The sequence below is a fragment of the Chenopodium album genome, chromosome 11, assembly GCF_948465745.1.
Source record: "Chenopodium album chromosome 11, dcCheAlbu1.1, whole genome shotgun sequence".
Lineage (NCBI taxonomy): Eukaryota > Viridiplantae > Streptophyta > Magnoliopsida > Caryophyllales > Amaranthaceae > Chenopodium > Chenopodium album.
The window spans coordinates 15608173-15623181 of NC_137844.1; the positions used below are offsets into that span (position 1 = coordinate 15608173).

The following is a 15009-nucleotide window of genomic DNA, read 5'->3' on the forward strand; positions in this document are numbered from 1 at the left end:
AAAGATTCCTCTGTTGTTCTTACTTCTGACAAGACTTATCATTATAAAGTATTTATTATACTCCAATAATGCAAATTAATCAACCTTTTCACACCCTCAAAAGATATATTTCCATAAAACTAAGATTAATAACTTCAACTAATGAATACAATTATTATTTAACCCCAAATCTCTATTAGCAGATAATTCAATTTCAGTGCTAAAAATGAAGATGGGTATTTTAATTTTGCAGCTCTTCATAGTTTTGAATTCATGGGTTTATCTTGTGTCGGGTCATAGACCCGTTTCTGGTGAACAACCCCTTTCAAAGATTAATATTTTGAATACTACTCTTGCTCTTCATCCACATGCCTCCATTACTGCTGCTCCACTTCTTCTGGGTTTGAAGGTATTAATTAATCGACTCTTTTTATTATTATCAATTTTTAATTGATATATACTGTTTTTTTTAATTAAATTTTTGTGATGTACATGATTTGGACCTTTTGGGATTGTCTTGGGTTAATCAAAAGTTCGGATCTTGTAAAGTAGACTGTAAAGTTGAGAACTTTGTCATTAATTTTTCTATTGATTATATTATATGATCTTTACAGTGGTGAAAACTAATGAGAATGTTAGATTATTTATTAGAAAAATGGTTTTTATACAGCATAATAAAGACAACTCGAAATTGAATGATTAAAGGAGACTAAAGTACTTTTATTTCCTTTAATGTTGTTTAGGCTAAATTGTCTAAACAATCTTCAAAAGTTGCACATTGTTGTTAATGTTGTTTAGGCTAAATTGTCTAAACAATCTTCAAAAGTTGCACATTGTTGAGCAAACCCCTCTATAGATTAGGAAATTGTATATTCCCTCCATCCAGAAACAATTGTAGTGATAGCTGCATTTTGGCTGACTTGACTCCCAAATGAACCATACATTGGGAATATAGATGTAGTAGAGAATTTTATTATTGGCCTCCGGTGTCTTGTGTATATATGTGTTAAAAATCATTAAATTTTGTGTCAAGTGTTAATATCCATGCTAGAGCATATTAAATCTTGGCTGCTTCACTGCATCGCGATCGCATTGTTGAGTATTTTGAGCTTACTGTGACAAATATATTAGGCCGGAGACCATCTGCATTGCCCACAAAATTGGTTCAATGGTTCCGTGACTGTTACTGCATTGCGACCACATCCGAGATTTAAAATCATGAGTTTCTAGGATGTAACACTGTATCTTTAGGTGAAATGAAGAGTCAAGCTAACAAAGGTAGAGATCAATGAGGAAATTTGACAAAAACTATTCCAAGTTTCACATATTTTGTCAAATTAATCTCACTCTATGATTATTTAGGATCAATCCCATGATCTGGATGAAGTATTCTTTGAATGGTATTAAATAGTGGCATTGAATAAAGAATTGCCATCATCATAGAATTGTTGTTTTTGCCCAAACTACTTTTGTAAGCTGTAGGAAATAAAATATCCTAAAACAAAATTTACTCATTGAAAAGAACAATAGTGCTGCTATCATAGAGATGATCAAGTGTTATAAAGTGCATGAAAATGAATCAAATATATTTGCATCATTTACAAATTATTGACTGCCCTGTATTGCATTGTCCATTACCAAGCTTAGATTTCATGGAGGATGCATGGACATTTGGCAAATGTTAGAGATTGAGAAAGAAATAAAGGAGACATAAAACTTGTGAAAATGTTGGACTTTGAGACTTATCACTCTATAAGCTTCTCAAGCTATGAAGTGGTTCCATCAGTTTAGTTTCATGTGCCATAAATTCATTAGTTATATGTTTATTGATTGTAGAGTGAAGACACTGAATGGGTGGACGTAACCCTTCAGGCCCCAAACCCGTCTTCAGATGATTGGATTGGAGTTTTCTCTCCTGCAAAGTTCAAGTATGCTCTCTTACTGCTTTTATACTGTGACCATATTGTTGGTTATGTTTGTTTAACATCGGTTTTCTGCATGATCTGCTCTTTTCCCTAGCCACATCTCATGAATGATGTCCTCAATTATGTTGATACACTACTAAGTTTTTACTTTTTTGGTCAAAGCTGTTTAATTGCTATGATTTAAGGACAATATCCTAATTAACAACTTACTTGCTTCTGAAGCTCATCAACCTGTTATTCAGAAACTGATTTGAAAGATCAAAAGCCATATTTATGCTCAGCACCAATAAAGGTAAATATACTACAAAGAAGTTTTTGTTCAACTTAATATATTTTCTTCACGAACGTACTTGGATTGGCTATGAACTAAATGTATTATTTCAGTACATGTTTGCAAACACCTCCAACTCAGGTTACACAAACAATGGAAAAACCAATCTGCGTTTCCAGCTGATCAATCAGCGTGCTGATTTCTCATTTGCTTTGTTTTCAGGCGGCTTGTCCAATGTAAGTTGAATTACTTTATTCTGATATCCATAATCATTATTGTTCTCATTGTATATCACTTCATTAATGCCTCTGCTTTACTTGTTCTATGCACTTCTGCAGCCAAAGCTTGTGGCAGTTTCAAATTCTGTAACATTTGCAAACCCTAAAGCACCACTTTATCCACGACTTGCTCTAGGGAAGTCATGGGAGGAGGTTAGTCCGTTGTACTCGTAAACCTGTGTGAAAACAGCATAATTATTATTCTTAAGCTTTGCTCTATTTTTAGGCAGTTTCAGTTTTCACTATGTTCTTTTTTGTGTTATCTACTTATCTATATATAATAGCTTGTAAAAATAGAGTTGAGATATTTAAAGCATTATGCCGACATTGTAAGGTACCAGTTCAAAATGGCCACCCCTTAAGTATAATGATATTATGACAAAAAATTAAATAATAAGTAATGAATAAATAGTTTTTTTTTTTTTTTTTTTTTAAAAAAAAAAAAAAAACGGCTTATAGAAAGCAAATACTCACGTCATTTGGAAACTACTCGTAGGGGTTAACAATTGTATTATAGTGGAGGGTATGATCTTATACTTTCTTTTCTGTAGGCAATATGATACAGCACTCCGATTGACTTGCTGACTCTGATTTTAACAGCTGTGATCTTTTGCTGTTATTTGGGTCATGCATAATCAGTACATCCATTTATGTTAGTGTATCAACAGGTTACCATTTATATATATTGATGTTTGGTTGCAATGAATTAACATCACCAGATCATTTCATCATTTGTAGTTGAAATTAGAATTTAACTTTCTCTGAATGGGCATGTGTCATGTTTCATATATAACTATATAATCTTTGTTCTGCAGATGACTGTAACCTGGACAAGTGGCTACAATATAGATGAGGCTGTTCCTTTTGTCCAGTGGGGCCCTCTAGACTCAAGTCCAAAGCGAGCACCAGCAGGAACATTGACATATACCCGCAACACCTTGTGTGGTAAGGTTTAATTGCTGAACTACTGTCATGTTGTGATTCTGATAATCATAAGTGTCAGTTAACTTTCAAGTGCACAGCTCCATGCATGACTTTATTCTTTGTTTAGAATTCAGCCCCAATTAATATCTAACTGTACAAAATCCTCTTTCCTGCCTTCTTATGATCTGGAAATGAGCATTTTAATCTCTTATTTAGAAGCATGACTTAGATGAACTTCATTGCCTTCAAACTGAATATTTGATCTTCGCTCTTAAATTAACCTTGTAATGCCTCACCAAGGAATGTTTCCTTGTTCTGTCTGCCTCTTTCCTTCTTTTTTATCTCCTGCCCCCTCTCCCCCTCCCTTCAGTTTCTTAAAAATCAACCCCAAGAAGAAAAACTCCATACATTATAAGTCCCTTTTACTGGATGTGAATGACCAAATTAGATACTTATCTTGGCACTCCCTAAAGGACATTTTCTACTATCTCATAAGTGACTGGCATTATACAATGTGCTCTGACATGGAGGCCTGCAAAATGTTAAGTGTGTAAACACTATCCATAACATTGGGTTCATGATTGATTTTGATTAATGGAGATGCTTCCGCTCAAGATACATTGTACCACTGAGGTTGCAGATCGTGATTCAAACATTGTTTGAGCCAATTACTCACCTTTGGGATCACATATTGCCTTGCTTTCTTTGATTTTTTATCTTGACTCGACTGGAAAGTTCCAACATAAATTGCTCTGCCAATCTCTCAAGGTTTATAATCTGTCACATACATCAAAAACTTTCTCTATTCTCTTACTTCCTACTAAGAAATTTTATTCACTTTCTTTCCAAAAATCAATTATAATCTGATGAAAATAACTATACACCAAGCTTATCTAGGAAGTGGTTTGAGGTCATGTATCATAATGGATTGAACAGCTTCTGGTGCTTGGTGCTTTCGACCTGGCTGTAGCAGAGGACACATGAGTGTCCATCATAATGACTGTGCAAAGAATGAGCAGATATAGTTTCTCTCTGACCTAAATTGCACATAAGATTGCAGTTCAATGTCCATTGAATCAACTTTATCGCTTCTAGCAGCATATTCTGGACTGCTTATCAAATTACAAGTATGCTCTGAGGGCTAGCAGCATTATTGAATTTAATCCTTTTCCAGACAACCTTAGGATCAGATTCCCATGTTTGTTTGACATCTTCTGAATGGAGAAATCCTGAGCATTCTGAAGATCTTTCACTTGCTGTACACTGAACTTGCGCTGTACAATATTGCAAGTTGCCTTAATTTTCAATCTGGATCTGAGTGATCTTCGCACCTAGATTAAAATGGTTCAAGTTTTTTCTTTATTATTTGATTGTACAATAAACCTTTGTGTCACTTGTGTTGGCAACACTTTTTTTCTTATTGCACTTAACTTGCTTGTAGGTGCACCTGCAAGGACAATTGGTTGGCGCCATCCTGGCTTTATACATACAAGTTTCCTGAAGGATTTGTGGCCAAATCAACTGTACGCATCTAAGCATCTCTTTTGCTATAATTATCTAATCCATGACTTTGATCTTTATGCTTGTGGCTATTATTCTTCAGGTACATGTACAGGATGGGCCACATCTTGTCCAATGGTTCATATGTTTGGAGCAAGACATATTCATTCAAAGCTCCTCCTTCTCCTGGGCAGGACTCATTGCAACGTGTTATAGTTTTTGGCGACATGGGGAAGGTATGTCCATTTTGCACTAACTGGAACATGGATTTTCCCAAGGAGTTCATACTCCCTATATGTTTTCATATTTTTATGCTTTAATGATCAGCTGTCCAGCTGACTGCTATATTTTACTTAATAAATTACATCCATAATGGTTTAAAACTGTTACTTCGACACCCTCATTTACCTCAAAAATCAACACTCTACTTGGATACTTCATTTTTAACTAAAAACTAGATTTTTTTTCTACAAAATGGCCAAGTCTGATACTTAGACACTCGTATCCAAGTAGACACTTAATCCGTGTCCGAGTAACATAAAAGTAAGAGCTATCTTCCTCGAACAGTAATGCTATGTTGTACTCTATTTCAGTTTAACTTGGCCTTCACAGTAAGTTATCTATAACAGCTGTCTTTTAGTGATCTTTCTCAAGCATTAAATATTTTTGGAAAAGTGGTACATATGTACTCATGGTTTGACATATTTATGCATAACACCCGCCCACACCATCCCATGTTTTTACCAATTGCCCTAATTAGGCTTCCCTTTATAATATATTAGTTATAGCTGCATAAGTGAATAAGTCAATAAGTTTTAAGTAAATATACTCTACACTTAGTGACTTTATTTTTAACGACCCTCGTTCGTTCTTTTATTCAGTTATTTCCATTGTTAAGGGGGGCAAAGTGTTTTGCAGCTGGGCTTGCATACAGATAACTTTCAAATTAGAATAATTTTGCATGTAGCATTCATGATTCCTGTAATCTTGATGACCTTGATTGATTATATACTAATGTCCGCAGATGAGAACTTTGACTCAATACTTGTTGTGACAGAATTGTACCTAATGGTTTTTTCACGATGAATCTATAGGCTCAATTCATGCTCATGTGTGTGCTACCTACTTTTTTGTCTTCTCTATCATTTTTAGTGTGTCTTTGTTCAATTAGATTTTAAAGATTTTTTAGTCTTACTGTCATGAGAAGAGTGGCATTATTAGAATGTTCTGCTCCCTCCATCTTTAAAAGTTCTCATGCTCTGACAGATTTTGTCTCACGACAAAAATTCAAAATAGAAAGAACTTTTAAATATGGATTGAGTACAATACTTCATCACTACTTGTTTTTAGCACTTGAAGAAATAATAAGCTTTGTAATGCTACTCAATGAAACATATCAAGATCGAGTCTTGAAGTTTTGCCGCTTTTCCTGTTTCTGTTAATATTTCTGTTTACTTTTTATCCTTTAAATTTTAATATTAAATTTGTGAAGGCATTACATTTTTTTATGTCTCCTTTCTAATTCAGGCAGAGCGTGATGGATCGAATGAATACAGTAACTATCAGCCAGGATCACTCAACACTACAGACCAACTCATCAAAGATAAAAAAAACTTTGATATAGTATTTCATATTGGAGATTTATCATATGCAAATGGATATCTCTCACAATGGGACCAATTCACCTCTCAGGTGGAACCTATTGCATCAGCTGTTCCGTACATGGTTGCAAGGTCTTTAAGCCCTTCTCTTCAGCGTTGTTGTCTGCATTATTACACTTTCTCGCAGCATTTCCTTCCCTTTTAGATTAAGCTAATGTACCCTTGGCAACTTTTTTGTTTTCTTAACTTGGTTAACACACATATTTATAATCATTAGATGGTAATTAAGGGTTATCAATCTAAAACCTTTGCTAGTGGAGATGCATCACCTTGGACATACATTTCTGAGGGACACTACATGAATTTACACAATCTTCATACCATTTCCTCAATTAACATGTCATATTGTCTTTTTTTCTCAGTGGTAATCATGAACGTGATTGGCCAGATACTGGATCGTTCTATGGAAAAACTGATTCAGGTGGAGAATGTGGTGTGCCAACACAAACCATGTATTATGTTCCAGCAGAGAACAGGGATAAGTTCTGGTAAATTTTTTTCCAAGTTTCCAATTTAGCTTCAGCATCTTCCATTATAACTATGACAAAAATAAACTATCATGCATCTTGAAAACCTGCACCTAACTAGCTTTGGAAAACAACATTCAGTTCGAAAAGTAAGGGATTTCTTCTCTCTCTACCCAATTTGTAATGAGTTGGTTTTTTAAGGCACTCAATATGATGCATGCATAGAATTATACCTACAAGGTTATGCCAGATCTGGCTCAGTACGGTTAAAAGTTTCCATTTTATAATTTTTCCTATAAATTTCACTAACTAATGATGATGATGTTTAGGTATAAGGTAGACTATGGCATGTTCCGCTTCTGCATTGCAGACAGTGAGCATGACTGGAGGGAGGGAACTGAGCAGTACAAATTCATTGAGCACTGCCTTTCAACAGTAGATAGGCAGAAGCAACCTTGGCTCATGTTCGCTGCTCATCGTGTTCTTGGTTATTCATCGGACAAATGGTATGGGCTACAGGGCTCGTTTGAAGAGCCAATGGGTAGAGAAAGCCTTCAAAAGCTATGGCAGAGGTACAAAGTTGATATTGCATTTTACGGGCATGTACATAACTATGAAAGGTCGTGCCCAATATACCAGGTATGGATTCAACCATGAACATATAGAATCAGTTCCCATCTTTGTGCTTTGCTTTTATTTTTTTTTCATGAGACTGTTGTCACCAACTTTTTGAATCCTGTAAAAATGAAGGAAATATGTACTATTGGATGAGAAGAACTGAAGAAGTATAACCTCATCTCATAATATGGAATTGGAATCTTAGGCAACTCATCCACATTTCTCCCCAGAAAAAAGAAAAAGAAAAAAAAAAAAAAAAAAAAAAAACCTATATACTCAGGCAGTGCCAAAAATGCTCTGTAACCCCCCAAGTTGCATAAAAATGCCCCTGAGATACACTCAAATGTGTATCACTTCTTGTTGGATGAGTTGGTGCTGTGGCGCTGTTGTAATACTTTCCTTTCTAGTTATCTGAATTTTTTTCCCTGCTTGATTGATGCAGAATCAATGTGTAAACTCGGAGAAGTCTCATTACTCAGGCATTGTAAATGGGACCATCCACGTTGTTGCAGGTGGTGGAGGAAGTCACTTATCAGAATTCAGTGAAGTGAATACTACTTGGAGTATCTACAAGGACTATGATTTCGGTTTTGTGAAGCTAACTACATTCAACCATTCATCTCTGCTTTTTGAGTACAAGAAGAGCAGAGACGGCAATGTCTATGATTCCTTTACAATATCTAGAGATTATAGAGATGTTTTGGCTTGTGTCCATGATGGCTGTGAATCAACTTCCATGGCATCTTAAATTTTCAGGAACTTTGACATAAATTCAATATAAAAAATTGATGACTGGGAAATTTTAAAGGGCTATTGAAGAATTAATTGCATACCAAAAGGATATTGATAGTCATATACTCATTTAATTAGATTTCACCGCTATTGAAGAATTAATTGCATACCAAAAGGATATTGCATACCAATTAGCTTCTTGCAAAAAACTTTCTCTCTCTAGCAGAGAGCCTCTCTCTCTAGGAAATTACTAGAGCCCTTAACACAACCATCGTTAATCACCGACAACCGTTTATTTCCACCGCTCAATTATTCAATTCAATCACCAAATTTACATAACTTTTATACTCTTTTGGTCAGAAACCCCAATTTTATTAAATAAATTGGAGGTGTTTGAGTCGTTGTTCCGTGTTCTTACCTTCAGTTCAATTTGCTGCTGCTTGTTGTTAATCTCCGGCGGCTCTTCATGTTCACCGGTGACGATTCCATATCAGCGGCGACGGTTTGTCCTTAATCAGTTTTACTACTCCGTAAGGTTGAGATTAAAGTTTAGTGTTACTTTCAATTAAATGGTTTTGTTCTCTGCGTCAACATAGGCTTTGTTTTTTGTGGTTGTTATTTTCATAGCTCTGCTTGTTATTCCTAGTTTTTTTGATTGCGAGTTCCTTGATTGTCTCTATCCCTTGTTTAATTATTATGACTTCGGCTCAATTTAATAACTATCCAAGAGGGAATCAGTCCTATTACAAACCTCAATACTCCAATTTCCATCGGCATCTAGTTCTCGGAAAATTTGTAGACTATCGGCACTTCTCCGAACGTCGAATTCAGGGTTGGGTGTCATATCAGTGGGTAAGATTTGGGGAAATTAAAGTTCAGAAGTTCAACAATACCTTTCTGTTTCTATGTGAAGATGCTAGTGATAGAGATGCTATGTTGGAGCAGGGAACTTTGGCGTACCAGACGGCTCTTCTAGTGTTCAAACCTTGGACTTCGGGTGCCTCAATCCGGGATGTCAATTTCAGTAAGGCTGCTATATGGGTTAAACTTGATGAGGTGCCTCTAAATCTATGCAAGATAGATGTTGTTAGACCGATGCTCTCTTTGGCTGGGAACATTCTGTGTGTTGATGATCCCCTGCCAGGTTCAATTACATGCTTGCTTAGAGTAAAGCTCCAAATTAATGTCTTTGAACCATTATTACCAGGTTTCTTCTTGGACATTGGCAATTCCTATTTTAAATGGATTAATATCAGATATGAAAATCTGTTTATTATGTGCTCTAGATGTAATCGAGTTGGACATAAGAAGAATTCTTGTCTTTTGACCTCTCTCAGGCCTACTTCTTTGGTGGATGATAGATTTGGATTGTGTACGTCAACGTTTGATCAGGATCATAATCTCTCCAATGCAAATATTGGTCTAAAAAGGACTGAAAAATATAGAACATCTAGAGTGACTCTTAGGAGTATTTTCAAAGCCAGTGTCCCACCCAAACCCCAGAGTACCCACTTAAGAAAAAGGCCCTTTGTGTTGGATAATTCACCCTTCTCCTCCCCAAAAAAGAGGAAAATGTACTTTGAATCCACAGAACATATTAATCTTCCACCTCGAAATCCTACCCGCACTCCAACCCCATCCCATTTCTCACCCTCTAAAACCCCCCCACCCAATTCTAAGCCCAAAATGATTAATCTGTTATTCTCCTCACACAGATTACATTCTCTACGACACCTGAATCCTCCTTTTAAGAGATTAGCACGACGTCCATTGCCGGTAAAGAGGGTTGGGTCGGATATACTCAAACATCATGGGAAACAGTGGGGATGGGTGAAGTCAGTTGGTCCTATGAAGAGATCGTCTTCGAGTTCTGCTAAAATTTTATTGTGTTGTTTTGAGGATAAAGGTTCGGATTTTGTCTGTCTTCCCTTTAAGAACCGTAAAGGGATCGGTACTTCTTCTCCAATTTAGATGTCTCGGTCTGGTTCTTCTTCTGAGGGCTTGGTGGCTGCCCGTTTAAGGCCACCAGGAGGTAGATGAAGATTGTGGCTTGGAACTGTAGGGGTTTGGGTTAGGCGGACTCCCCTAAAGTTCCTTACATTGCACCCTTAGTCCGCTCTCAGGGTGTCGATATTGTGTTTTTAGCTGAAACTATGGTGTGTGTAAATTCTGCAATGCAAAAGTTATCTTCCCTGTCATATTCAGGTTTTGTGGGTGTAGATTCGGTAGGTCTTAGTGGTGGGCTTTGTGTATTTTGGTTTTCCCCAGTTGTGATTGATCCTATTTTGATTTCTCCACATGTAATATTGTGTCGGATTGTGGAGAATTTGGTAATAAAATATGTCCTTTTTCTGTATGGAGCGCCTCATGTTTCTGACCGTATGACGGTATGGTCAGATATCTCTGATATTTTAGCTACTTATCCGAATGTTGTGTTAGTCGGCGATTTTAACCAGGTTGAATATTTATCGGATAAAGTAGGGGGAAATTTGGATATTCCTGGCCGTCATGATTTCATACAATGGAAATTAGACATGGGTCTAATAGATATTCCCTTTACAGGACCTGTTTTTACTTGGACTAATGGGAGAATAGTGTCAGATCCTGCTTTTGAGAGATTGGACAAAGCATATGCTACATATCTTTGGTTACAGGATAGGCCTGCTACTTTTGTTCAGCACCAACCTATTTTGTTTTCTGATCATGCAGCTATTATTTTGAGTGATTCTTTTTCTACAGGTACTTGTAAAAGGCCATACAGAATTGAAAACTGGTGTCTTAGATCTGCAGATGTGGCAGACATGGTGAGGTCTATCTTTGCAATACATGTTCCGGGTTCTCGAATGTTTTCTTTATCTCGAAGGCTTTGTATTCTTCGTCATCATTTGTTAGCCTGGTGTGTTACTCACAAGAAGATGTGGGGTATTGATTGGAAATCTTTGGTTGCTGATGTTTCTCAAGCGTCTGTTGTTCTTAACTCTCGTTACGACCGTTGCCTTTTCCATACAGTGCGAATGGAGAAGATTGCTGCGGCTCAGGCGGCCTTTTTATTTTGTAAACAGCGAGCCAAATTGAAATGGGATGCGTTTGGTGATGAGCATACCCGTTTACTTTTTTCGACTGTTCAGGCTCGCAGGAGGAAAAACTGTATTCTGGGTTTGCGGGATAATGACGGTTCTTGGGTTTCGGATGCGGGGGGTATTCGTTCGATTGTCTTGGATTTCTACAAGGCTCTCTATAGTGGAGACTCGCAATGCCCATCCTCGGTTCAATCCTCTATTTCTCGGTTTTCTTGGGAATCTCTTCATTTGCCGTCTTTATCTGATACGCATCGCCAGTCCTTACTAGCTCCTTTCTCTGCCGATGATATTAAGCGGGCTATGTTCAGCATTGCAGACGACAAATCCCCAGGTCCGGACGGTTTTTCTTCGGCGTTTTTTAAAAGCTATTGGCATGAGGTAGGAAACCATGTGATCACCGCTGTTCAATTTTTTTTTGCACATGGGTATTTACTTAAGGATTGGAATCGTACGTTCTTGGTTTTAATTCCGAAGGTGGATCACCCTGAGTCTGTTTCTCAATTCCGTCCTATTGGCCTTTGTAATGTCGTCTATAAATGCATTACTAAATGTCTTTCTCATCGATTGCGTGGTGTACTTCCAGATTTAATCTCGGACTACCAAAATGCCTTTATTCCTGGTAGGCTAATGTCAGATAACTGTTTGATGGTACATGAGTTGATTTCTTTCATGAATGCTTCCAGAGCCAAAAAACGATTTTATGCGGCACTGAAACTGGATATGAACAAAGCCTATGACAGGGTTAGTTGGGAGTTCTTATCCCGGGTGCTTCAGGTCTTTGGGTTTCCTCCCTATTGGATTCATTTAATCATGCAGTGTGTTTCTACAGTGTCGTATCAAGTGCTAGTTAATGGTGCTCCTTCCGAGTCTTTCCATCCTAAGTGTGGTTTACGTCAAGGGGATCCTCTTTCTCCCTACCTATTTGTTCTTTGTATGGAAGTGCTCTCTGCGATGCTGAGGAAAGCTGAGATGGAAGAGCTATTTCATGGTATCAAAATTTCGAGGGGAGCTCCATCTATATCACATCTGTTCTTCGCGGATGACTCTCTTTTGTTCTTCCAGGTTTCGCCGGCTGCTTGTGAACAAGTGATGAATATTCTTTCTGAGTTCTGTGCTATCTCGGAACAAATGCTTAATATGCAGAAATCTTTTGTAAAGTTTAGCACAAATACTCCGGAGGATTATCGAGCATATTTGTCTAAGTGTTTACAGCTTCGGTCTGAATCACGATTTGGTATTTATCTGGGGCTTCATGTCGATTTGGGTCGTAGTAAGTGTTCCGAGTTTGGTTTTCTTGTAGATAAGGTGGTTAAACGCCTTGAGGTGTTTGCTGCAATGCACCTCTCCCCTGCGGCGAAGCTGATCATCATTAACTCGGTGCTCCTTGCCTCGTTTAATCATATTTTGTCTGTTTTCCAAATTCCAGAATCTATTTGCTCTCGGGTAGACAATTTGTTAGCCAGGATTTGGTGGAAATCTTCTCATTCGAGTCGTGGGATGGCTCTTCGTTCTTTTAAGTTGCTGCACCTTCCGAAAGGACTGGGGGGGTTGGGGTATTCGTAGTCTTGCACCGTTTAATTCTGCTTTATTAGCAAAACAGAGTTGGCGTCTCATTCAATCCCCGCAGTTGTTGGTTTCCCGTCTTCTATTTGCTAAATACCCTTCGTTGGCAGGGGGTGCTGCGTCCTCGGTTTCTCGCCCTTCTTGGGGTTGTCGTGGTCTTCTCTCAGGAATGTCTGTTTTGTCTAAGGGGTTGGTTTGGAAGGTTGGTTCGGGTTCTCGGGTTCGTATTTTAGAGGATTCTTGGGCTCCTGGTGGACAGGTTCAGTTCAAGGATCTTCCGCCAGAGACGGTTAGACCGACTCTTGTATCTTCTTTACTTGATCCGCGTTCTTACGCGTGGGATACTTCGAATGTTCATAGGTTGTTTGATTCTCAGTCGGCTGCTCGGATTCTTTCTTTGGATCGGCCGGGGAGGCTAATGGATGATTTTGTATACTAGAAGTTCACCAGAGATGGGGTTTTCTCCACCAAATCGGCTTATGCCTTTCTTTGCCAGTCTCCTGTGGCCCCTGGTTTTGGTAGCCGGTTGACACCAACCTGGTGGCGGAGGTTTTGGCGGCTTCCTATTCTTCCTCGGTGGAAAGTGTTTGGCTGGAAACTGTTACATGATGCTCTTCCGATGGCATCCCTTCTGCATTCCCGAGGCTGTCCGGTTGACCCAGTTTGTGCCTTTTGCCATCGGGAGTGGGAAGCGGTGTCGCACACCTTCAGAGATTGCCCTGCTGTGAGATCTTTATGGCGGTCGGGAGTGTTGGGGGTTTTTTGGGATCTTTGGCAGTTCCCTCAGTTCGGGGATTGGCTGGCTGACACCATTTCTCGGTTTTATTCTCATAAATTTTGGAAGGGCATTATGTCTTTATTTGTTATCCTTTGGGCTATTTGGCTTTCCCGGAACCAGTTAAGATTCAAACATGCGGTTTGGTCGCCCAGGACAATTGAAGGTTTGGCTGAGGATTGGTTCCACCGTTGTGTCCAGTCTCAAGATTGGAAGAAATCTGTATTGGGATCTTGTTCGCCTGGTTCGCATGTGCTTTCAGGTGATCCATGGTTGTGTTTGAGGGGTTTACCTGGTATAAGTCCCACGGTTTGTTTGATAATTGATGGAGCTTGGGATTGCTCCACTGGTAGGGCTGGGGCAGGTTGGGTTATTCGTGACCTTTGTTCTTCGGAGGTTCTGGGAGGAGGTAGTAGGGCCTTTTTGTCTGGGTCGGCATTACAGTCTGAGCTACAAGCTTGTTTATGGGGTCTTCAGGCGGCGGTTCACAAAGGTTTCTTGAAGATTCGAATTCATTCTGATTGTGCAATCCTCCTTTCTTTGCTTCTAAGTTCAGGTCCAATGGACATTTCGGTTTGGTGGCTCATTCTAGAATTGCGGGCGGTTGTTGAGTCGTTTTTGGTGTGCGACCTTTGTAAGGTTCCTCGGTCCTGGGTTTCTCCGGCTCATTGGTTATCTGGTTGTGCTCGACGACGGCAGCTGTTGTTTTTTCATTTCTAATTTTGTCTTTTTCTGTTGTAGTTTGTATTTTTCTTTGATAGTTCTTTTGTCCAAAAAAAAAAAAAAAAATTAGATTTCACAGAACTTTTCAGACACCAGCTATATAGAGAAGGGTGCTTGTATGGGACCTTCATCTCTAAAATGCTTCCCCATGTTTTTTTTTTTTTTTTTTTTTTTTTTTTTTTTTTTTGACAAAGAGCAACGCAAAATAAACAGAAACCTAAAACAAAAGACTAGTTATACGCCGTTTTCTAGCTGAAGTGGCCAAGCGATGAGCAGGAAGAGCCACGTCTCTAGTAACCTTCTGAATAATACAAACTTCAAACGAGGGAAGGATCTCACGGAGTTGTTGCTGGATCCAGATGGTAGCTATATCCGTCGAAGACCGGGAAATAGTGGAAATTACTGAAATACAGTCAGTACAAAGAAGGACACGCAAATAGCCGCGATGGAGAACCATCTTAAGACCAAAAACACAAGCTTGAAGTTCCGCTTGGAAAGCTGATAAAGCAAAAC

The 15009-nt window shown here is 38.4% G+C and overlaps 2 protein-coding genes across 2 annotated transcripts; both read left to right on the forward strand.

Annotated features, from left to right (window-relative positions):
- Positions 1-8438, forward strand: LOC145568651 (nucleotide pyrophosphatase/phosphodiesterase-like). Its single transcript, XM_081628083.1, has 12 exons — positions 1-388; positions 1816-1907; positions 2127-2196; positions 2289-2411; positions 2514-2606; positions 3269-3398; positions 4819-4900; positions 4981-5113; positions 6405-6610; positions 6901-7026; positions 7335-7644; positions 8066-8438. Exons 1-12 carry the CDS (start codon positions 206-208, stop codon positions 8369-8371), a joined length of 1854 nt encoding a protein of 617 aa, XP_081484209.1. The 5' UTR covers positions 1-205; the 3' UTR covers positions 8372-8438.
- A 1888-nt stretch (positions 8439-10326) lies between these two features.
- LOC145566368 (uncharacterized) lies at positions 10327-14493 on the forward strand. Its single transcript, XM_081625809.1, has 4 exons — positions 10327-10387; positions 10561-12878; positions 13036-13428; positions 13495-14493. The coding sequence occupies exons 1-4, from the start codon at positions 10327-10329 to the stop codon at positions 14491-14493; spliced, it is 3771 nt and encodes a 1256-aa protein (XP_081481935.1).
- Positions 14494-15009: the final 516 nt, after the last annotated feature.